Source organism: Mobula birostris, chromosome 14, assembly GCF_030028105.1.
Source record: "Mobula birostris isolate sMobBir1 chromosome 14, sMobBir1.hap1, whole genome shotgun sequence".
NCBI lineage: Eukaryota > Metazoa > Chordata > Chondrichthyes > Myliobatiformes > Myliobatidae > Mobula > Mobula birostris.
This window is the reverse complement of record NC_092383.1, coordinates 96,908,568-96,933,871: the sequence shown is the minus strand read 5'-3', so window position 1 is coordinate 96,933,871 and position 25,304 is coordinate 96,908,568. Positions and strand designations below refer to the sequence as shown.

At 47.2% G+C, this 25,304-nt stretch overlaps 1 protein-coding gene and 1 long non-coding RNA gene across 2 annotated transcripts in view; both read left to right on the top strand.

The window, feature by feature from the left end:
- Window positions 1-7,417, top strand: part of LOC140210138 (uncharacterized) — a 37,334-nt gene extending 29,917 nt beyond the window's left edge. The window contains exon 4 of the long non-coding RNA XR_011889165.1: window positions 6,853-7,417. This is a non-coding gene — a long non-coding RNA (uncharacterized lncRNA). The remainder of the gene's footprint in view (window positions 1-6,852) is intronic.
- Window positions 7,418-7,742: 325 nt separating this feature from the next.
- Window positions 7,743-16,972, top strand: LOC140209418 (CD48 antigen-like). The gene is made up of 4 exons (XM_072277665.1): window positions 7,743-7,833; window positions 11,123-11,443; window positions 14,008-14,296; window positions 16,798-16,972. The coding sequence occupies exons 1-4, from the start codon at window positions 7,743-7,745 to the stop codon at window positions 16,970-16,972; spliced, it is 876 nt and encodes a 291-aa protein (XP_072133766.1).
- The last annotated feature ends 8,332 nt before the right edge of the window (window positions 16,973-25,304 follow it).

Here is a 25,304-nt window from a genome sequence, read left to right as displayed (position 1 = left end):
AAGTGAGTCCATAGGTTGTGGAATCAATTCAGAGTGGCGGTGTGTGATGTTATCCACGCTGGTTCAGGAGTCTGATGTGTAACTGTTCCTGAACCTGGTGGTGTGGAACCTGAGGTCCGTACCTCCTTTCTGACAGCAGCAATGAAAGGAGATTATGGACTGGATGGTCGGGGTCCTTGATAATGCACGTTGCTTTCTTGTCGCAGTGCTCCTTGTAGATCTGCTCAGTGGTGGGGAGGGTTTTTCTTGTGATGGACTGGGCCATATCCACCACTTTATGTTGGCTTTTCTATTCTTCTGGTCAGGACTGTGGTGATGAGATAAAAGATCAGTCAGAGTCTCATTGATTGTGGAGCAGGAACAAGGGACCAAAAATCCTCCTGATTTTATTGTTCTTATTTGGTGTGGGGTGAAATACTGATATCAGTCAGTCCGCTCGTGACATCGAGCGCTGTGGCTTTCTGCTTGTGATCACACCTCTGTATTTCACCTTTTGCACAACACCTACTTTCTTGTCAACTGCTCTTCACAACGTACCGACTAGGAGAGGAAGCTTTGTGCAGCCCGCCCACCAACGTCTACACTGTTCTGTGAGAACAATGAACACCAGGCATCTGCTGACCTCCTGCTGGCTAACTCTCTGCGCCTCACTCTGTAAGTTTGATTCAGAGCAAGTCTTTGTCTTTAACATCCTTCTCTCCAGGTTCGCTGTTACTTTCTGGACTTGGGCATTTCTGGGTCCCACACTACCAGCGCAAGGAGAGTGTAGGTTGGACGCAGTGAAGCTGCTTCTCCTGTCACACTCTCATAAAACACGAGTTTGACATGGAGAGCAAGAAAAGTTTGGTTACTGGTGGGTATTGGGACAGAGGATTGACTCTTTCTGTAGCCATAGAACCATCCTGCTTCTAATTCTGGAAACGGAGCTTGAGAAAAAGGTATCAGTTGTTCACAGGATTAGGAAGGTTTGGCAGAGATGTGGAATTCAGTACATGTGACCCAAGACCCCTCAGAACCCAGGAACTGGGATCTGGTCTGGAGATATTTCATGGGAAAAGATCCTGATGGGGAATCGCTGTAGGAATGGTGGATGGTGGGGGCAGGAAGTGGTGGAGGGGCACTGGAATGCAGAAAGAGAGTGGAAATTGTTAACAGTCATCCTCGTTTTTGGTCCCAAGTGCTGGTTTTCACTCTCTCTCGGCAGACAGACTGTCGATCTGTCAATAGCCCAAATCACAATAATGGACACACAAGCAGTGAGACAGAATGATAAAGAAAATCCTGACATCATTGCCAGAAATGGTTGTTAACCTGTGGAATGAGTCATAAGTCTGAGGATTGAGACTGATTACGAACACAGCAAAGGGTAACAGGTATATCGTTGAAGAAAGCGAAAATGGAAAGTTGAAGGATATTAAAAACAGACTGTGAGAGCCGGAATCAGGACATGAAACAAACACAGCAGCAGGTAAAACTGTAGTTCCCTTACAGACAGACGTGGGTCTTTGTAATGGGGAATGAAGGAACAGTAGAGGAAATAACCATGGCTTTTTGTGTGTCTTTGTGGAACACACAAAAACCTGCCAGAAATACAGGATAGACAAGTGTTGAATGCAAGTGTAGAAATAAAATTAATCAGCGTCAATGATGAAATAACATCACGAAAATGGATAATTGACACAGGCCTGATGATCTCCATCCCGGAGTCTGTGACAAGGTGTCAGTAGAGTTACTCAACTTTCTGGTTATCACCTGGCAAACTCTACAGTTTCAGGAATGGATCCTACAGACTGTTTCAAAAAGGAGGGAGAGAGAGAAAACTGGGAACCACACATCTCCCCAGCTGACACTGGGAGCGGGGACAATGTTGGAATCTGTGATAATGGGTGAGAAATGGATGCTGAAGGGGAATTATCACAAAGATTCACCAGACTGGTTTCTGATGTGGTGGGTCTGACATGTCACTAGTGTGGGTAATAGACTAGGCCTCTATTCAAAAAGTTCAAAATAAGTTTTATTATCAGAGTAGAGATATGTCACCTCATACAACCCTGAGATTCTTTCTCTGCGGGCATACTTAGCAAATCTATAGAACAGTAACTGTAAACAGGGTCAATAGACAGCAAACTGTGAAAATGCAAATATAAATAAATATCAAAAAATAACCTGTTCTTGAACCTGGTCGTGTAGGTCCTGAGGCACTTGTACCTTCTACCTGATGACAGCAGTGAGAAAAGAGCATGGCCTGGGTGGTGAGGATCTTTGATTATGGCAATGTTTCATGTAGCTGCTTTCAGTGGCTGGGAAGGTTTTATCCATGATGTACTGGACCATATTCAGTACATTTTGTAGGATTTTCCATTCAAATACATAGTGTTCCCATACCAGGCCATTACGAAGCCAGCCGGCATACTGTGGTAAATCACTGGGATTCTCCGGTGATCTGGAAATTCTTCTTTCATTGATAGATTTCTAGATATTAAGGAGATCAAGGAAAATAGCAAGAAAATGTTTCAGCAAGATCATTTGAACATGTTGTCTGGTTCAATGGTAGCACGTCTGCTTCCTGCTCCTGCTCGTCATGTTGACACGAGCTCGGCAAAGTGTTTGTGAACCCAGATCACACAATGGAACAACAGAGCAGAGAGTGTGAGTTTAAAAACACAAACAACAGGAATTCTGCAGATGCTGGAAATTCAAGCAACACACATAAAAGTTGCTGGTGAACGCAGCAGGCCAGGCACCATCTCTAGGAAGAGGTGCAGTCGACGTTTCAGGCTGAGACCCTTCGTCAGGACTAACTGAAGGAAGAGTGAGTAAGGGATTTGAAAGTTGGAGGGGGAGGGGGAGATCCAAAATGATAGGAGTAGACAGGAGGGGGAGGGATGGAGCCAGGAGCTGGACAGGTGATAGGTGATAGAGAGTGTGAGTGTTTGCATGTGAGTGTGTCTGTGCCTCTGTGTCTGTGTCTGTGCACGTGTGCGCATTTGTGTGTGCGTCTGTGCGTGTGTGAGTCCGCACATGTGTGTAAGCATGCGCAATTGTCTGTGTGTGTGTGTGTGTGTGTGTGTGTGTGTGTGTGTGTTTCTGTGTGTCAGTTTGTGGTGTTTCTGTCTCTGAGTGTGTGTGTGTGCGAGAGAGAGAAAGAACATGTACCACACAATGGGAAATTTGAGTAAGACGTATGTGTCAGAGCTATGGGTTGTTTTTAAAGAAGAAAGGGATTTTATCAGTTTGTATGTGGATTGTATTTTCTCAGTGTCACCTCACGGGTATGTAGTGTTCCTTCGATTGTGAACTTTTCATGTCTAATTGTTTGTCTTTGAACAAAGTGGGTTTTCACTTTGTGTTCAGTGTCTCATTTGGGGTCACGGGGATTGTTAAACTCTCTTTGTATTGATCACTTTTATTCAATTTGGGTTGACGTGCTTTCTTGGTCACTGTGTGAGTTGGAGAGACCAGGAGACTATGCTGTTGATAAGGATGTCTGCTTCAAATCTGTCAACCATCTCTACAGTAGCTGTTTTGATCAGGACAGGGTTGTCTACACACACACACTTCCTTGGGTCAACAACGAGTTCTTCTGTCTTGATTATGTTGAGGTCTTTGTTGTTCTGACTGTGGTAAACCATGTATATATGTTGTAACTCGGTTACCTGTCTGGACACACCCCTCTGCTGACTGCGCCTGTGGCTCCTCCCACAGAATCCTGTATAAAGGTGTTCGCCTTGCCCCTCCCCCTCAGTCCGGGGGCAGGCACTCACTGTGGAGGTCGTATTGTACAGCGAATAAAAGCCTTTCAGTATTTTACCAAACCTCAGTCTTTTGGAGTAATTGAAGGTGCTTCAATTTTATTCGCTGTACGTTTTAAAACATGGAGCAGGCCCTGAGACCAGAAAAATTAGACCTCAATCCGCAAACACCTGAAGCTGGAAACGCTTTCAAACTCTGGCTGGCCTGCTTCGAAGCGTATCTAGAGGAGATTAAAGCGACCGACCCCGTAGCGAAGCGCAGAGTTCTACTCTCCAGGGTCAGTCCACGGGTCTATTCGCTGATCAGAGACCAGCTGAACTACGACGGCGCGATAAACGCACTCAAAAGACAATACCTACGGCCGATAAACAGCGTCTATGCTCGGCATCGCTTAGCGACACGGCAACAACACCCCGGGGAATCGAGTGCTGAGTTTGTCCGGGCCCTACAGACACTCGTGTGGGCCTGCAATTGCCAGGAGCTGATGGCGGCGCAGCATGCAGAACTCCTAGTGAGAGACGCCTTCGTCACGGGGACCAGGTCAGTGTACGTGCGCCAGCAGCTGCTGGAAAAAGCCGATCTTACCCTAAGTTCGGCGATCGAGCTGGTTGATACATTGGAGGCCGCTCTGCATAACTCCAAGGCTCTCCAGGCACGCAATCCCCCGATGGCCTCGTGGGCGCCGCAGACCCCACAAACTGCCGGCAAATCGACCTCGGCTGCCGCCAGTCGTGAGCCCGCGAAGTGCTACTTCTGCGGACTGGAGAAGCACCCCCGGAAACGCTGCCCGGCCCGACAAGCTACCTGCTCCAGCTGCGGAAAGAAGGGCTACTTCGCCAAGGTCTGTAAGTCAAAACCGCGAGCGGGATCGAGCAGCGCCGTATGCGAGACGTGGGGGTCGCCATCTTGCCTGCCGCCATCTTCCCTGCACGCCACCACCACGTGCGAGACATGGGGGCGGCCATCTTGGTCGGCGCCACCTCTCACCGCCTACAACCAACAGGTGCTCACGGGGCACCTCACCACGCCAGTGAAAATTGATCACTGGAACCACCCTACCATCTTGGCTGACGTCCCCGGGGCCAGTGCTGCTCCGGAAACATGCGAGGAGCAATAAGTACTCCCCGATAGTCGAGAGGGTTCACTTACTTCATGCGAACCCCCAGTATGCCTACGTGGTTTTACCTGATGGGCGGGAGGACACGGTCTCCATCCGCGACCTGGCGCCCGCAGGAGCTCCGGGCCCCTACCCTGAACACTCTGTGGTAACTATTGACCCCGTACCCACCAATGTATGTACCTACGAGACACCGTGCACCCCAAGCCCTATACAGACACCACACGGCACTCCCATACTGGACGCGACGCACACGCACGAGGGATTACCGACGCCTAATGTGCTGGCACCTGAAGTCAGGCCAGAGCCAGCACAACTGCCATCGCCGGTGCTACGTAGATCACAGCAACGGACTCGACCACCTGATAGACTTGAACTGTAAATATACTTCTTGTAAATATTGTCAGTCACTTCACCTCGCGGGACTCTTTTTAAAAAAAAGGAGGGGTGAATGTGGTAAACCATGTATATATGTTGTAACTCGGTTACCTGTCTGGACACACCCCTCTGCTGACTGCACCTGTGGCTCCTCCCACAGAGTCCTGTATAAAGGTGTTCGCCTTGCCCCTCCCTCTCAGTCCGGGGGCAGACACTCACTGTGGAGGTCGTATTGTACAGCGAATAAAAGCCCTTCAGTATTTTACCAAACCTCAGTCTTTTGGAGTAATTGAAGGTGCTTCACTGACACCATGACAAAAGCATCATGATCACTTTCCTGCAGAGTGAACTCACACATATGATCTTCAGTAGTTTGTTTAGATTTAGACAAATTCAGTTTGTTCTCCTCCTGGTTATCGAGACCTCTTTCCCCTTCCTTGTTGCTCCTCTTCAACCTTCCAGATTTCCCAGCATTGGGGTCCTCCTCCCAACACAGTTTTATCGAATTTAAATTCAGTCTACCTCCCTCGTGATTGGATTCAGTGGAAGTCTGATCACAGTCTGTCCCAGTGGAACGGTGCTCTCCTTCTCCAGTACTAATGCCAGTGCCACAGGAACTGAAAGCCACACCAGACTCTGAGTCACTCCTCCCTGATCCCGTTAACCATGTTATGATGTGTTTGTGGGTTGGGTAATAATACAAAGATTAAGACGTTTGTGGAGAGGAAGAAAAAACTATAGGGAAAGCGGGTGTTGGGGTGTCTCTGACAGAGTGCCATGGGGATAAGCTGGCTACAGGATTATCTGGTCAATGGGTGACTGGGAGCAGTTGGAACAGGGAGAACATGGACAAAAGGAGATTGACGACAATGTATAGATGTGAACTATTCAACAGGAAGCCTGGTCCGGTAGGTCAGGCAAGACACCATCTCCACTACCACATCCAGCTAGATTCTCTTACACCCTTCTTAAGCCAATCACCCCTGGTGGGGCACAGGCTGCTGACAGCAGCTCACTAGACACCTCTATCCATCTAAACAGGGAATTCTGACCCTCTCGGACAACAGAAATTGTAGCATTGGACTGTTCACCCTCTTTGCTCCAAGGTCTGATGAGGAGTGGCAGAGTCCTCACAGACAGACTCTAACTGGGACTCCACCCTCACCACCTGACACTGGATGTCCAGGCAACAGGTGAAGGTCAGACAGTGCAGAGTGTACAGGAGCAGCTGGTGCAAGGAACCCCCTGGGGACGGGAGGTGCAGCCTGTGAGACATTTCCCAGAGACGGCTCAAGTTGTGCTGAACCACCTCTTTAGGAGAGCCAGATCCAGGGACAATTCCAGCTGAGTGTTCGTCACCCTGAGTCCGATCAGTTGACCTCCTGACCCCTGCACACACACAGTGAGGGTATCCCAGTATCTCACCCCAAACTTTTCTAGTGTGAGGGGACCCTGAAGTACTCCTATGAACTGTGCTTTTGAAGTTGCTCATAAGTTGCTATGGTGACCGAGGGGCGTTACTTAATGGACACACGATGGTATAATTTTTGGCAGGTTGTTGATACTTCTTCAAGGACTTTTTGCCTGCTTGCATTTCTTCACAGAGAGAGGAAGGAGGAGTTATTTGAGTGACAGTTGATGCTCAGCACGGGAAGATAAAATAGGAGGTCAGATGATACAGACCTCAGACACATGTTTGGACACTGAATGAGCATTGTTGTGCCTGCAGAAAAAGTGGGTGTTGGAGGATCGACCAGGCGGATCGATCCATCGCTCTTGCGGTGAAAAGAGGAAAGGGGTTGACTGGTGGGGAGTTGTCCATGTGTCCACCCTGGCCTGGGAGATAGCTCCGCCACAGAAAACTGGTCCCCTTTGTTAAAGTCACAGTCAGTGACTTTGAAAGGATTTCGAAGGACAACGAGAAGATTGACGGCGTCAGTTCACCTGAAGATTCAAATCTCTCCCTCTCTCTCTCTCCATCACTACTCAACTCAATACCACGAACTGAACTGAACCGAACTCTACTCATCATCGTAAGACTGTATCTTTTTACCCCTAGACTTAAAGAAGCTTGGTTTTTCATAAATATATTTCCACACATACTGATACTTACTTATATATATAATCATTGCTAACCTGTTTGATCTATTTACATTTATATTACTGTATGGCGTAGTTACTAATAAATATTATTAGTTTATAACAATACTTGACTCCAAAGTGTTTTCCATCTCTGTTTGGTTCTTTATTCCCATCACGGGGTTCGTGACATGAATTGGGGCCTTCATCCGCGATATGAACAAATTGTTCAGGAGGCTGGTATGAACTGATTGAGGGAAAATCCCTTTTGATTTGGTTGTGTGGAAATACAACAGAAATGGACGTTAGTGTTGTGGAGTTTATGTTGGAACCAACCCCAGAAGCGTTGGATGATGCTACAAGGGTTGTGCTGTTGGGAATTGCTCAAAAGTTAAAACTAAAGGTGACCACTATAATGAGGAAAGCTCAGATGCAGACGATAATAGCCCAGCATTATGTAGATAAGGGAATGTTTGATGAGGAGGCGTTAGAGTTGTTCATGGAAGGTGAATCTGCTGAGGATGAGCTTCAGCTTCAGTTGGAAAAGTTAAGAATGGAGCATGAATTGAAATTAAAACAATTCAAGAAAGAAGCTAGAGAGACAGCAAGACAGAGAGAAGAGGCAGGAAGACAGAGACAGCTCAAAAGGGAGAAATGCAAATGTGAAGATCACGTGGCAGGAAGACATAGACAGTTTAAAAAGGAGAGGTGGCAGCAAAGAGGTTTAGTGTCAGACGCTGATGATTTTTACAGCTTGGAAGGGCTTGTTTTGTGTGATGAATTGAAAAGTTGTGTTGCTGATGAGGTAAGGATACCCAGATGCAGAGGATGCCACTACCTTGCAGGGGTTTGATAAGAAAGCAGACGAAGTTGGTTTAACCCACGAGGTTGAGTTTACTCCAGAAAAGAGTTTGCCAGAGAATAGCTGTGAGGCTCGGGGTGACCTTGAATTTGAAACTGGGACAAGTGATGACAGCCCAGAAGAGGCAGCTGTTCCGATTGACTGTGTTCAGGTTGTGGAAGTACCTGTGAGTTCACAGGATTCTGAACCTTGTGTTAAAGCTCAGTTAAAGTCTGAAGTGTCTGACTTGGTTGAAAAAGGAATTAGAAACAAGAAAGAACAAGGAAAGAGAATGGATGATTGTATTGACAGAGTGGGGACGGCTGAATACCTATTAAGATTGACTTGTTAAAAGAATGATGGGGTGTTCCTTAAACAGAGAGGGCTAAAGAGATATCAGCATTTGTGACACCGTCTAGACTGTATGAGTACAATGTCTTACACTTCGAGATGAAAAATGCAGCCGGGACATTTCAAAGAATGATCAATTCTGTGATTGGAGGGTAAGAGAGCACAGGGGTTTATATCAATGATTTAGTGGTCTTGAATGACACCTGGGAAGAGCATATTGCAGTGGTAGAAAAACTGTTTGACAGACTTTCCAAGGCCAATCTTACTGTGAACCTCGCTAAAAGTGAGTTTGGCCACGCCACAGTTACATATCTGGGTTACGTGGTGGGCCAAGGCCAGCTGGCTTCTGTGCAGTCCAATGTTCAAGCTATTGCTGAGGTTCCTGTTCTGACTGACAGGAAAACTTTGAGAAGGATTTTAGGAATGGTTGGGTATTACTGTAAGTGTTGTAAGAACTTTGCTGACATTGCTCTCTCCCTAACAAAACTCCTGGGGAAATGTGAAAGATTTGTATGGAATGACCTTTGCCAGTAGGCGTTTAAATGTCTGGAAACCATCCTGTGTTATAATCCTGTGCTCAAAGCACCTGATTTTTTCAAAGCCATTTTCTATAGCAACAGGCGTTAGTGACGAAGCTGCTGGGGCAGTACTGTTACAGGAAGGAGTTAATGACATTGAACGTCCAGTAGCTTATTTCTCAAAGAACTTTAATGTACACCAGAGAAAATATTCATCTGTTGAAAAGGAATTACTAGCACTTATTCTGGCTTTACAACATTTTGAGGTCTATGTTCAGAGACCTCCATCTCTTTCTGTTGCCCAGAGACCACTTGTGGTTTACATGGTGATGCACCTTCAATAATTCCAAAAGACTGGAAGTAGGGTAAATGCTGAAAGGCTTTTATTCGCAGTAAGACGTGACCTTCATGCTGAGTGTCTGCCCCTGGACTGAGGAGGAGCAGCAATGGTGAAATCGCCTTTATTCAGGGGTCTGTGGGAGGAGCCACAGGGGCAGTCAGCAGAGGAGCGTGTCCAGACAGGTAACCCAGTTACAACATGTATATATGGTTTACCACACATCTGTTGATGTTTCTAATTAGGATGAAGGCTAAGAATAGAAGATTGTTAAATTGGAATCTGATATTGCAGGAATGTGACTTAAAAATCAAACATGTGAAAGGTATTGACAATATTATAGCTGATTAGTTATTCAGATATTAAGTTGGAAGTCGAACACATTTTTGCTCAGTTATCTGATGATTTTACCTGTATTGTTTCAAACTCTGTAATTTACACATAGACAAAAAAAAATCTTCATCAATTGTTTTTCCTCTGAGGAAGGGGAGTGTGAGGGGACCCTGAAGTACCCCTATGAACTGTGCTTTTGAAAAGAGAGAGAGAGAGTTATTTACTACCGATAGCTTGTTTGTAAAAGAGAGAGAGAGACAAAGACTCTCTGTGGGACTGTCACTTTAAGGAACGAGAAAGAACTGGTTAACTGTTGGATTTCTGCTGGAGTTGGAGACAGCACCAAGCAGCACGTAATTTGCTATGGTGACCGAAGGCAGTGTTATTTAATGGACACACGACGTTATGATTTTTGGCAGGTTGTTGATACTTCTTCTGGGACTTTTTGCCTGCTTGCATTTCTTCACAGAGAGAGGAAGGAGGGATTATTTGAGTGACAATTGATGCTCAGCACGAGAAGATAAATAGGAGGTCAGATGATACAGACCTCAGACACATGTTTGGACACTGAATGAGCATTTTTGTGCCTGCAGAAAAAGTGGGTGTTGGAGGATCGATCAGGCGGATCGATCCATCGCTCTGCATGTGAAAAGAGGAAAGGGGTTGACTGGTGGGGAGTTGTCCATGTGTCCACCCTGGCCTGGGGCATAGCTCCACCACAGAAAACCAGTCCCCTTTGTTAAGGTCACAGTCGGTGACTTTGAAAGGATTTCGAAGGACAACGAGAAGATCGACGGCATCAGCTCATCTGAAGATTCAAATCTCTCCCTCTCTCTCTCTCCATCACTACTCAACTGAATACCACGAACTGAACTGAACTGAACTTTACTCATCATCGTAAGACTGTATCTTTTTACCCCTAGACTTAAAGAAGCTTGGTTTTTCATACATATATTTCCACACTTACTGATACTTATTTTTATATATATATATAATCATTGCTAACCTGTTTGATCTATTTACATTTATATTACTGTATTGTGTAGTTACTAATAAATATTATTAGTTTATAGCAATACTGGACGCCAAAGTGTTTTCCATCTCTGCTAGTTCTTTATTCCTGTCACGGAGTTCGTGACACTAGAAAATATCTGTGACCACCCCACCCCCCCACCTGACCATTGATATCTGGCTGCAGGTTGCAACTTCATTTCTGAGTGCCGGGTACAGAGAGTCTGGAGTCCTGATGAAGTGTCTTGGCATGAAACAACACTGACTTTGTGCTGTCTGTCTCATGGGGCTGGGAACAACATGATGGGCCGCTTGGCTTCCTCCTGTGTCTTTGATTTTCTCAGGTCTGATTCCTCTTCCTATCACTGACCTCACCTACGGACTGTCTTGTCTTGTCTCCTCAGCTGGGATTGAGGCTCCCCCTACCACGGTGACCGGAGCTCAGGGACACTCAGTCTCCTTACCTTCTGGGATCCCAGTCAGACCGGACGATGAGGTTCATTGGATTTGGGTATCGCCCAGAATCAGGATTGTGAAGTACTCGAATGGGAACATCAGCTACTACAGTAATGAGCAGTACAAGAACAGGGTAACCTTTCATCCTGGGAACGTCAGTCTGGAAATCCATGATCTACGGAGAGAGGACTCTGGTGATTATCAGGTGATGTTTACAGCTGCAAGTTCAGGAGCTGAAAGTAAAACAACAGTGCGACTGGAGGTGTACGGTGAGTGAGACACTGCGGAGGGGCCCAGGTTTCACCAGTTCCCGAAACACCCCTAATGGATGGGTGAGGGCAGATTCTGTGTGTTTTCCTGTTTACTGAACCCCACTGACTACCTGTGTCCAGAGCTGGGCTCACGGTCCCAGTGTAGTGAGACTGAGTCAGTGACACACGCCACATCCACAGAGACTGAGACAGGAGCCGGAAGGGATCGAACCAACATTGGGGAATTTCATGTATCTGAGATGGAGGGAGCTCAGCACACAGGGAGAATGGACCTGGTGTGATTGGCCTGAACAGTCTGTATTTGTGGGTCACAGTTACACACTGTATCTCCAGTCAAATGTCTGGTCTGTCATGCTCAGGGATCCCAGTTATCCAGTCTGTTTCCCGGGACACTGAGTGTTAATTTCCCAATCTGAGGTCTGAGCTCAGCAAGGTGTTTATTCCTCAGCCTTCATGCTGTGCTGTGCTGAGTGAGATCCTGTGTGTTCAATACACTGAATTACTCCTCTGTTAGGGCACATTGTGCAGTTAAGTAATATAAAAATATTAATCTCACCACAACCCATCTTCAGACATGAAGGTGGATTGTAGATTGAATTTAAAATGCAGCTCTGAACAGTAGTTTTCCTGTAGCTGTGGACTGGAGTTGATTGCAAACCTGACAATTCTGATGAACATTCATTCTGTGTGTCTGGAGTGTGGGTGTGAACGACAAGGTAGGTGAAAAATCTATGTACGGCCAAGGAAGCATTGTTGGTACATTGTAACGGTACAATTATCCTGCATTTACCTTTGACCTTTAGCATGTCAAAGTATGGTGTAATATTGAATTGGGAGGCTGTTTCTTCCAAGATTGTCTCAATATGATGCCATCATTGGCACAATCCAGCAACGAACAGGTGAAAACACAGGATTGAAATACACTGAGCAATAAACAGAGAGGCAGATGATAGGTGGAGCACAATGAGACACAGGGGGCAGCAATACAGGTAATAATGAGAAACAGGTGAGAGACGGAGTACTCAGTAATACAGGGGCTGGAGTAGAGCAGGAGCGGGGACAGGAACACATGGGGCATGAAAACAAACAAGAGCACATGGCAATACAAAACCACAGACTGACGGCTAGTGGGAAAGACACAAAAAGACAGTTCAACTGGAGGTACTAACAGAATCAGACAGTAGTCAAAGAAACCCTTCAGCCAATGAAACTGTTCTGAACATCAGCTCTATAAAAGGAGAGAGAGCCTCACGTACTGCATCAGATGAAGCTGGAGACGGGCCCTCGTCCATTCAATGACCTCCACTGGAGCAATGTCAGAAATCAGAATCAGTGTGTCAGAGTGGGAGCAGGATGGAGAATCAAAGTGACAGCAACTAGAACTTCTGAGTCACAATTGACAAATGAAATTTAATGCAGACGAGTACAAGCTCTTGACCTTTGGGAACTAAACCAGGGTGGGACTTAAATGATGAGCAGTCAGGCACTGAAGAGTGTAGTAGAATAGAGAGATCTGGGAATGGAAAACCATAATATCTTGAAAGTGGTGTCACAGGTAGATAGGGTCATCATAAAAAAGCTTCATAAATCAACGTATTGAGTATAGGAGTTGGGATGTTATGTTGAAATTGTACAAGACCTTGGAGAGGCCTAATTTGAAGTATTTGTGCAATTCTGGTCACCTACGTACAGGAAAGTTATCAATAAGATTGAAAGAGTGCAGAGTATCAGGACTTGAGGACCAGAGTTACAGGGGAAGATGGGGGAATTTCTTCACTCAGATGGTGGAACAAGGTGCAGGTGGAAGTGTTGGAACTAGGTTTGATTTCAATGTCCAACAGAAATTTGGATAAGTATTGGGAGGGATGTGGAAGGTGATGACCAGTTGTGTATCAATGGGACTAGGAATGGACTAGATGGACTGAAGAGTTTGTTTTGGCACTGCAATGCTCTATGATTCAATGGAGTCTCATTGAAAGGGCCAGGAAGCATAGATGTTGATGCACTGAAGGTGGAGACCAGTGGGGTAGAAGGAAAGGGCCAGAGGAATCTTATTCTTGCTTTCGGTGGGAGAGGGTGTGAGAACAGAGACGTAAGAAGTGGCTCAGGTTTCAGAATCTCAAGACATCATCGTAATCTGGGCAGGCAGAGTGGAGATTGAGAGACTGACAGAATAGAGTGGGCTGTGTCTTGTTTGGATCAGATTAGGGCAGGTCAGGGCTGGGGCTCACTAAGGTTTTGAAGGAATGCTGGGACCACACAGAGGAGTAACTAACAACATGGAAATGGAGAGAATTCCTGGAATAGAGTGCAATAAACAGGACATGATGGAGAATTTGTAGATTAGTGTGGGTTGTGTTTGGGAAGCAGGGCACAGCACATGGGAACTTCCTCCAGCAGCAAGTGACTGGTGAGGGAAGGGTTAAACCGTTGGGTAAAATTGAGGTGGGATTGGCTTGAAGTTCACTCTGGAGTGTTGGGGATGGGATGGGGGAGTTGGGGATCGAGGTGTCCACAAGGATCTCCTTTATTCATCTTTCATCACTCCCTCACACCCTCAGAGCCCGTGTCAGGAGCAAACATCACAGTTCAGAACATCACCAGGACTTGTAACCTCACCATGACCTGCTCCGTGACCTCTGGCAACCCCACCAGATTCAGTTGGTGGAGAGGAGAAGTTACAGGAGGCATCAGCAGTCATCACTTCTGGAAAGACGGAAAGACGATGCAGGGTGATTGCACAGCAGAGATGGAGGATGTTGTGTACAGGTGTGAGGCCAGCAACCCCATCAGTGAGGACACCGCACAGGTCCGGCTGGGGGACGTCTGTAATCTGGACACACATCGTGAGTGTCGGAGGATGAAGTTGGGATTTAGTTATCTCCCCGTCCCAGGAGTGTGAGATGGGGCAGCACAGAGGAGCTTCAGTTTGTATCTATTCAGCACTCTGACACTGTTTGAGAGGGTACTGTTGAGAACCATTTACTTTATCGGCAACCTTCATTTTTTGTATTTTATACTCAGGCCTCTGCTCATATTTGTCAGCACAGACTGGGTGAGGAACTGCAGTACATTTTGCAGAAGGTCCACACTGAATCAACTGTGCACTGTTGCTGGAGGGAGGGAGTGATTCGATTGGAGGGAAGGATTATTTCGGATAGCTGAGGCACTGAGTGGTCAGGGAGGTGGAGGCTGAGTTTGAGGAGAGGGGTTACTGAGGGCCATTGTGAGGGAGCTGGATTAAAATCAGAGGAAATACAATCCGTGGCACATGTGCTGGGGAAGGAGGTTTACTGAGAGTTTTCTTTTTGACAGAATTGGACTAATATTTGTGGAGATCTGGTCTATGATACAGGACCCTTGCTGTGAGTGATTTCAGAGGGAGAATGTGAGAGTTAGATTAACCAGTGAGTCCATAGACACGAAGCCTGGAGCAGCTGAATCAGGACATTAACTCAGCCTCAGTTCATCACACAATGGGGAAAATCGTTGCGACGTTTGCAGACACGAAGCCCGGAGCAGCCGGATCAGGACACTGACTCAGCCTCAGTTCTGCGGGGAACGGGGCAAATCTCACAGAGCAGTAATGGACAGTGTCAGGGAGCCGGATCAACATCATCAGAGATACAGACAGGGACAAAGACACGAGGGAAGAGGGGCTGCAGAGGGATAGTGTGAGGGAACAGGATTAACATCAGTGGAGAAACAGTCAGTGGCACTGGAGACTGAGGAAGAGGGGTTTCTGAGGAACTAGGTAAGGGAGATTGAATGACATCACTGGACATACATTTAGTGACTCCGGGAGTTTGTGGAGAGGAGGGATGAAGGGAAAACGTGAGGAACTCAGTCAGTATCAGTGGGTACATTCAGTGATACACGGTGATGGGGAAGAGGGGTTCCTGGTGACAGTGTCAGGAAGCAGTGTCACCACGGTTCCGATATGGCCCAAGTGCGGAGTGAGAGACACTGAAGCAGGTCGATAGTTCAGACTTTCATCCAAACAAGGGGAAATAAAACAATAAGTGCTAGGCCAAAGAGGGTCGTTAACTAAAACTCTCGAAAGGGAAACGAAGCCGACACTGCGGCTGAAAAGAATATCTAAACGTTAAACGAATACCGTTAGTCTTCAGAGTCAGTGATTTTGAAAGTCCAATGGCTCAGGGAAGGCCGAATGCAAAACGGCAGCGAAGCTTTGCTATGCTCTGTCCAAGTCTCGACAAGCTCTACGACGACAAGAATGTAGTTAAATACTATCACAATTAAATAATAATTACCCAACACGTGCAAATTCACAAGTGCGATTGCCGTATCTACTGTACTGCCGAATCTGTGGTTGTGACAAGCGGGGGTAATATCAGACACAAAACAATCACAAGACCATAAGATATAGGAGCAGAAGTAGGCCATTCAGCCCGTCGATCCTGCTCCGCCATTCAATCATGGGCTGATCCAATTCTTCCAGTCATCCCCACTCCCCTGCTTTCACCGCACACCTTTGATGCCCTGGTAAATCAAGAACCTCCCTATCTCTCCCTTAAATACACCCTTGGCCTTCACAGCCGCTCGTGGCAACAAATTCCACAGATTTACCACCCTCTGACTAAAGTAATTTCTCCACAACTCAGTTCTAAAAGGACGTCCTTCAGTCCTGAAGTCAGTGAGAAAGAACTGGATGGACATGAGCGGAGTTGCAGTCACTGGCACAGGCACTGAGAAAGAGGGGTTATCGAGGGAATGGATGAGGGAAATGATTAACAGCAGTGGACAGAGTCTGTGTTGCAGGGAACTGAGGATGTGTGAGGGGTGACTGAGGACTGGATGAGGCAGAGGATAACAGCTTTAGAGAACAGATTTTCTCTCCTCGCTGGTTAAGGCCACAGGGTCTTTGTATTTCTGGGAGATTTTTTGTACCTTTGTTTGAGAAGATGGGAACTTCAGTTTTGATTCCTCTGCCATTTCCTTAATTCCTGTCACAAACATTTCCAAATATGTCTGTCAACTGTATTCTTCTTCTGTGTACCAGTGGGGGCACCACAGTGTAGAAGGGTGGTGGAGGGCAGTGATGTGATAGTGACTAGGGGATGAGGGGACTGAGGGGTATTGGAGGGGAGAAGAGGGGTGCAGGACAGTGATGTGATGGAGATTGGAGGGAATGGGGTGGAGGGACTGAGGGATGTTGGAAGGGAGAGGAGCGGAGTGGAGAGGTGGGGTTTGGAGGGTAGTTTCGTGATGGTGATTGTAGGGTACTGAGGGACCATGTTGAGGTGACAGGGAGTTTTCTCCGACTGAGGAGAGAGGGAGTGAATTCATCAATCCTGTGTCACTGGGAGCATGAGGACTGGATTCATCAGGAAACCTCTTTTCCTCTCTGTTACAGCAGTGCCATATTCAGTGACCCTGGTGATCAGATTGTTCGTGGTGAGGACCCTCCTGATCTCTGCTCTCACTGTGTTCCTCACGGTCACACGGAGGAGAGGACCTGAGGGAAGGGAAGTAACTTCAGGGACTGAAGGCGAGTGGATCTGACACCCTGTCGTTGAGTCTGGTATTTGGGGGAGGAACAGAGAGGGGATGGGCAGGGGGGTGACAACAGGGGTGGGAGAGAGGGGTTAGATGGGGTAAAGTGGAAATGGTTTCAGTACAGATCCTGTCACCTCTGCTTTCTGTCCCACAGACCGACTGGAGACGGGCATCATTTACACAGATCTTCAGTGGATGAAGAAGAATCGCAGTGTCTGGCAGCCCCCCAAGGGGAATGACAGGGTAATGACAGACACGTTACCCCTGGAAAGAGGCCACTCCGGGTCACTCACCCTCCTCGGGGCAGACTGAACATAAGGCCTACATGTAATCTGCAGAATCCCAGGATCAACCACAGGTCCCCGTCACCGGAGATCGTTCCAACCACCACTGCGGAACTCAGCAGCGCACACACGGAGGCACAGCAAGATCCCACATACCACTGAGGAGTCAACTGAAACTTTGCCTCAGTGATCTCCAGGCCTGGTCAGGCAGATCTAACAGCAATTGTCCACTCCGCATATACACACACACACGCACACACAGTCACTGAGTGCATTGTCCCCACATACCCAGTCACTGGGGTTCACTGTCCCACACAGTCCCAGTCACTGGGGTACACTGACACCAGCTCCACACCCTGTCACTGCGAATCACGATCCCCAACACACCGAGTCATTGAGGTACATTCACCCCCACACTCCCAGTCACTGGGATACCCTGTCCCCACACTCCCAGTCACTGGGGTACCCTGTCCCCACACTCCCAGTCACTGGGTTACCCTGTCCCTATACATGCAGTTATGCCCAGTAGTATGTGCATTTCTGATGATCAGTCATGGATTTAATATTCGTGTCGATGGGCAGTGTGTGAGTTCATTCAGAATGCACTGAGAATGAGGCCATGCTGATGTTAGGTTAGTATCATTGTTTGACAGTTGATTGGTGCTGACTGGGTGATCCGAGTTTCCATCATTGTGTGTCGCTTTGCATGTCCAGGTCTTTTGTGTCCCTGTGTCATGTGTCGATGTGCCCAGTCTCAATGTCTCCCCTCTCCAGAGTCCTTGTCTCTGTATCTCCCTGCTTCCATATCCTAACTCCGTCCTGCTCTGTAGCTCCCTAACTGGGCCCTGGTCTGTGTTACGTACCCCGTAACTGGGTTGCCAAACCAGCAGAAATGGACCACTTAGTTGGAGTCTGGATTACTGGAACTAAGAAAGTTTTATTAAAGAGATAAGTAACACAGTACTCTAATAGTAAGGATATAAATACAACAGGTTAGCAATGATAAAACACACATGTACCCAGAACTAGGATAATAGGATCAATCAAGCTCTATCGCAGTCTAGAGGTAAAATGATCAGTCACAAGTGACACAGAGTTCAGTTCAGTTTCAGTTCGCAATAATCGCCGTCGTGCCATTGGGGAGAGAGAGAGAGAGAGATATTCAAATCAGATTCAACAGACCTTTGATATTCCTCACAGTTAGCTTTCAGCGCGAGCCCTTTTTAATGTCTTCTGAGGTCACCGACTGTGACCCCTCCGTTCCGGATACAATCATTCTTCTGCGGTGAACCTGGCACCCAGGCAAGGGCGGACACACACACACCAGGTTCCCGCCGATCATACTGCCTCACCCTGTGCGTCTATGGTTGGTCCCGTGACAGACCTCCAAAACTCTCACCAACTTGTGGGGGCACACCGCACTTCCAGGGTCTCGTTGTCTCGTGGTGTTGTGTGTGTGTGTTGCCTTAGCGAACCTGTTCCTTTTACCCCTCTGCTGGGGTATCGCCTGTCCATCAAACTTCAAACAGTTCAGGTTCAAAGCAACCGGTCTCTGACAATACTCGGAACTGTGTCTCCTTTCGTTAAACTCTCTCGTCTCCCATTAACATTTCTGAATGTTCCCCCATTGGCCTCAATCTTCTGATAACTTGGTCACACCCCTACCCTTCAAAGGATTGGCATGAATACACTATTAGATACACACAAGTATACACGCTCATCAGCTCTTTGGCTAATACAAAGAACTTTAAGTTGTCAACACCTTGACAGACAGTCAGCAATCACATTTTCCGTTCCTTTTATATGTGTTATTTTAATAATCCTCTAAAACCAGGCTCCAACTTAGCAAGCTTCATAGTGGCCAAAAACACTAATGAGTTGTGATCAGTGTAACTTCTCAGTGGTTTTTGTCCCGGACCAAGATAACAAGGGTCGTCCCATACCAACTTAGCATTCTTTGGCAAGAGCTTAGTAAGAGGGTAGGTAATATCCGCAAAGTTTTTTTTTGCAAAACTTCCGATAGTACCCCACCATCTCCAAGAACCTTCTCAGGGCTCTCTTGTCTGTTGGGGTGGGGACTTCAGAGATAGCCCTCACCTTAGCTTGCATCGGAGCCAGCTGCCCCTGTCTTACCACAAATCCCAGATAAGTGATTTTTCCATGGCCGAATTCACTTTTTGCAAGGTTCACTGTCAGGCTGGCTTTAGACAGCCATTTAAACAGTGCCACAATGTGCTCCTCCCACGTGTCACTCCAGACCACTACATCGCCAATATACACTTCTGTGTTCTTTAGCCCTTTTGTCACTGAATTAATCATCCTATAGGGGTGTTGCTCACTAGGCTGACCTGATGTAACAACAATCCCATGTCCCTGCTCTTTGCATCGCCTCGGGACATTCAGACATACGTGTGAGTGCCGGTTAATTAGCTCTCTTAGCGGGTCGCTTTGTTTGGGGATTAAGTGAGAGAACTCATCAGCAAAGTTGGTCAACACAATAGAGTTTTCCCATCTGGTCAGCACCACACTTATCTTTTCAAAATGGGTTTTCCCCTTATCAGGTGGCACCCTAGCCTCATTAATTTCCATGATATCACCAGCTAGATCTGTTTTCTGATTGTGGTGAGCTTTTAACATGTTAATAGCCTCTAACTGTGTTAACTCACGTCAACAATAGTCAATAACATCCTTCCTCCTGTGTGGCCTGTAAAACTCTTCCATGATTCCGCCGACTGTTTTCCTCCCCCCAAAATGTCCACCGAGGGGTATCTTGTGGGCCAGATTAAGAATCTCATCCCCATAAATTTTTGGCACTACCCCCCAATCCTCATTCCCGGGCACGGTACTTGGTCTCCATTTCTTCCTTAGTACTCCCTCCTCCACACAATAGCCCACTGGCTCCCTTTTTAATTCTGCTTCAGAGAGAGCTGTCTCCGCCGAAACCATCAGCTCCTCGTCTCGCTCCTGTCCCTGTACAAGTTCCTGCCTGGCTACTGCTAAGTCTGCCTCACCTCCCTCACTTCCTCCTGTTCCACTACGCTCCTTCTTTTCACTTTCTACCTCCCCCTGATACAAGGCTGGTAAAAACGTTTCCGCTAAATCTATATTAGCTTCGGCAGCCTTTCTGGACACACACCGAGTCACTGCGCAAACGGGATGAACCTGTGAGTCCATGGGCGAGGCCTCAATGCTGGCAGGCTGACTTGTCAATCTCACTGCTGGGTACACCTCCTCGCCGGCGAGGTCATTACCAAGTAAGACTTCCACGTCTTTCATCGGTAGTTCGGGCCTCACCCCGATCGTGACTGGTCCAGAGACCAAGTCGCTTTTTAGGCGTATATTGCTTCAGTCCCTTTCCCAATGCCTTTTATGACCCTGACCTCCCCAGTCTGGGTCTCTGAACTAAAGTCTAACACACTCTTTAATATCAACGACTGACACGCTCCCGTGTCTCTCCAGATCTGTACTGGAACTGGGTTTAACCCCTCCTTCACCGACACCAATCCGGCTGAGATAAACCTCTCGCGCCCTTCCTGAACTTTGGCAGACCTCTTCTCTCCTAGCGGTTTGCTTACCAGCTCAATACAGCCAGTCGGAACTGCCGCCTTTCCCTTTCCCGTCTTCTTCTTTGGGGCAAAGCACCTGGACGCAAAGTGTCCGACTTTCCCACAATTATAACATACGACCCCAGGAGACTTCCTACCAGACTGCTCCCGGCCTACCTTATCCTTCTCACTAGTCCCTGGCTTACTTTCTGACTATTCTGGCGGACTCTCCCCGCCGTCCTGACTACCCTTCTGGTAGCCTTTACTCGGGGCAAACTTCGTTTTATGTGTCAACACGTACTCATCCGCTAACTTAGCAGTTGTGGCTAAAGTGGCTGCCTCTTTCTCATCTAGGTAGGGTCTCATACCTTCAGGGACACAACCTTTAAACTGCTCAATCAGGATCAGCTGTAGCAGTCTGTCATAATCCCCATTTACCCCCTTCGAGGCGCACCAATGCTCACAATATGTCTGCATCTCACGGGCAAACTCTAAATACGTGCGGTCCCATGGCTTCCTCGCATTCTAGAATCTCTGCTGGTATGCCTCCGGGACCAACTCATAAATCCTGAGTATGGCCTCTTTCACCACCTCATACCTCTGGGCATCTTCTGCGGACAAAGCCGAGTAAGCTTGTTGGGCTTTTCCTTTAAGTACATTCTGAAGCAAAACAGCCCACTTATCCCTCGGCCACTCCTGACTTACAGCAACTTTTTCAAAATGGAGAAAGTACCGATCAACATCGGTCTCGTCAAATGGGGGAACCAGCCTAATCTCCTGGGTTGCCCTGAACCCTCCATCTTGGTTCGGCATGGGCCCCTGCTCTGCCCTTATCTTTAACCTCTCCGGCTCGAATTCCCTTTCCCTCTGCCTTTCTTCTCGCTCCAACTGCCTCTCTCTCTCTTCTCATTGTCATTCTAACTGTTTCTCTTTCTCTTCGTGTTCTAGCTGTCTTACCCAGAACTCGTGCTCGAGTCTCAATTTTTCAAGCTGCACCTGTACTGCGTCTCCAGCTGGTTTTTCAATAGACATCACCTCCAGCTCCCCTTGGGGAAACACACCTTTAGACACAATGCTCAATGATAGCTCTGTGCATCTCCTCTCTCCTCATTGTCGACTACCCCTTAAAAAGATTCAACCGTTTGGCCACAGCTGCCAATTCTACTTTCCTGGCATCCTCTAATGCCTCCAAGGTCGGCGCCTTTAGAAATTCCTCAATCTCCATTTCTGCTGTTTGTCTTTTCTTTCTTTCGGGAATTTTAACCCAATTAATTTACTCCATCCCAAATTTAGCGTTCAAAATCGCGGACGAGAACCCCACTTATGTTACGTACCCTGTAACTGGGTTGCCAAACCAGCAGAAATGGACCACTTAGTTGGAGTCTGGATTACTGGAACTAAGAAAGTTTTATTAAAGAAATAAGCAACACAGTACTCTAATAGTAAGGATATAAATGCAACAGGTTAGCAATGATAAAACACACATGTACACAGAACTAGGATAATAGGATCAATGAAGCTCTATCGCAGTCTAGGGGTAAGATGATCAGTCACAAGTGACACAGAGTTCAGTTCAGTTTCAGTTTGCAGTAATCGCCGTCGTGCCATTGGGGAGAGAGAGAGAGAGAGTGAATGCTGATATTCAAATCGGATTCAACAGACCTTTGATATTCCTTGCAGTTAGCTTTCGGCGCGAGCCCTTTTTAATGTCTTCTGAGGTCACCGACTGTGACCCCTCCGTTCCGGATACAATTGTTCTTCTGCAGTGAACCCGGCACCCAGGCAAGGGCGGACACACACACCAGGTTCCCGCTGATCGTACCGTCTCACCCTGTGCGTCTATGTTTGGTCCCGCGACCAGACCTCCAAAACTCTCACCAACTTGTGGGGGCACACCGCACTTCCAGGGTCTCGTTGTCTCGTGGTGTCGTGTGTGTGTGTTGCCTTAGCGAACCTGTTCCTTTTATCCCCCTGCTGGGGTATCGCCTGTCCATCAAACTTCAAACAGTTCAGGTTCAAAGCAACCGGTCTCTGACAATATTCGGAACTGTGCCTCCTTTCGTTAAACTCTCTCGTCTCCCATTAACATTTCTGAATGTTCCCTCATTGTCTTTCTTATTGGCCTGAATCTTCTGATAACTTGGTCATTTGCATCTCCAGGTCTTTTGTGTGCATGTGTCATGTGTCGATGTGCCCATTCTCAATGTCTCCCCTCTCCAGAGTCCTTGTCTCCGTATCTCCCTGCTTCCATGTCCTAACTCCATCCTGGTCTGTAGCTCCCTAACTGGACCCTGGTCTGTATTTCCCTGTCTGTGGCCTGGTCTGTTTTTCCTTGTCTCTATGTCCTGGTCTGTATTTCCCTGCCTGTGTCCTGTCTCTGTTCCCTGCTCTGTAACTCCCTGTCTGTGTCCTGGTCTGTATTCCTTGTCTATGGGTCCTGTCTCTGGGTCCTGATCTGTATCTCTCTGTCCCTGTGTCCTGGTCTGTATTACCCTGTCTCTGTGTCCTGGTCTGTATTTCCCTGTCCCTGGGTCCTGGTCTGTATTACCCTGTCTCTGTGTCCTGGTCTCTATTTCTTGTCCCCGGGTCCTGGTCTGTATTCCCCTGTCCCTGTGTCCTGGTCTGTATTACCCTGTCTGTGTCCTGGTCTGTATTTCCTGTCCCTGGGTCCTGGTCTGTATTCCCCTGTCCCTGGGTCCTGGTCTGTATCTCCCTTTTCCTGGGTCCTGTCTCTGGGTGTCCCAATCTCTGACTCCCTGACACAATGTGTCCTGTCTCTGTTTCCCTTAACTCACCCATTGTGGACTGACAACTTGGATTTCTGTTGTAGTTTGTTGGTCCGGAAGTAGTTTGCAGACTCACCCCACTGACTGTGAAGCAGTAATGTACCGTGCCAGACCCCATCGTGGATGGGCTGAGGACAGAGCTCCTGGACAGTGTCCTACAGTCTACGCTGATCCTTCTTCTTGCTGAACGGCACAGACTCTCAGGGGGGATTGAATATGGACTGGTGGGTGATACTGGGGTCCTCCGTGTCCCACCGTTGGGCTGAGGTCTACAGGACAAAAACTTGGCCCCTCTTTCCTGCTGTGCTTTGTAGGTATTGAATATTGGTTTAACAGTTGTCACTAGCTTTCTGCAGGGGAACAGATTTTGTGGGAACATGTCCCCTGTAGATTATTGATCTATTTACCCTCGACTCATACAGCAGTTCATAAATAAATGTGTAGCCCCCTGGTACGCCTCAAAACGGGCCCAAAACATCGACTGTACCTCTTCCTAGAGATGCTGCCTGGCCTGCTGCACTGACCAGCAACTTTGATGTGTGTTGGTTGAATGAAGTTTTTGTGGATGCTTTGTGATGTACCCCACCACGCCAAATAACAGGCAGTACACAATCTGTGATTAAATGATCACACTTCGTAACTCTTACTTTGACTATGTAGATAGTAAAAGAACAAAATAACAACTGTTTAATAGTTTTAAAAAAAGAAAAAGAAAAAGGCGCTATTATTATTAACCAACACGCACAAAAAATGCTGGTGAACGGAGCAGGCCAGGCAGCATTTCTTGTGTGTGTTGCTTGAATTTCCAGCATCTGTAGATTTCCTCATCTTTGCATTATTATTAACCAGTTTGTGCACACATTGGTGGAGCTCTTAGAGAACCAAGTCCCCCTTCCTCCAGTTGATGTCCTGCGAACTCTGCTGACCCATGAACAGGACCACCCTCGGTGATCGACCAAACGCTCTACTGGAGTCTGTCCGTGTCTCCTTTCCTCGCCGAAGTCCCTGGGCCTCGGACTCCCACTCAGGGTCCATTCTGTGGCCCAGCTTAAATCACCACGTCTCCTCTCTCTGTCCCCATCCACCTTCTGCCCAAAGCCCGCGAAAACGATAGCTTACAGACACACAAGAAAGAATAACATCTATCCCAATTGGTTAGCAAATGAATACAATTCTTGTTATCAGTAATTATAACCCAAACAAGCTGCTAGAGAGAGAACCACTGTCTCAGCAGTTAACATCACAGAGAAGCCATTTTATTTTTAACATAACAAAGAAGCCATTTTATTAGCCTTAGTAATAACAGAAAAGAAGAAACCCCTTACAAATGAATAAGACTGTAAGACCATAAGACATAGGAGCAGAATTAGGCCACCTGGCCCATCAAGCCTGCTCCACCATTCAATGATGGTGGTTGTTTTTTCTCTCCTTCTCAACCCCAGTTCCCAGACTTCTCCCCGTAATCTTTGATGACATGTCCAATCAAGAACGTATCAATCTCTGCCTTAAATATATCCAACGATCTGGCCTCCACAGCTGCATGTGGCAACAAATTCCACAAATTCACCACCCTTTGGCTAAGAAATTTCTCCAAATCTCTGTTTTGTAAGAGCACCCCTCTATCCTGAGGCTGTGCCCCCTTGTCCTAGACTCTCCCACCATGGGAAGCTTTCTTTCCACATCTACTCTGTCTAGGCCTTTCAACATTCGAAAGGTTTCAACG

Bases quoted from the DNA above. Each gene is read 5' to 3' on its own strand.
- LOC140209418 (XM_072277665.1), top strand. From the start codon at position 7,743: ATGAGGAAAGCTCAGATGCAGACGATAATAGCCCAGCATTATGTAGAT. The intron at 7,834-11,122 runs GTGAATCTGCTG...TTGTCTCCTCAG, and splicing joins GTTAGAGTTGTTCATGGAAG to CTGGGATTGAGGCTCCCCCT. The intron at 14,297-16,797 runs GTGTCGGAGGAT...TGGATTCATCAG, and splicing joins AATCTGGACACACATCGTGA to GAAACCTCTTTTCCTCTCTG.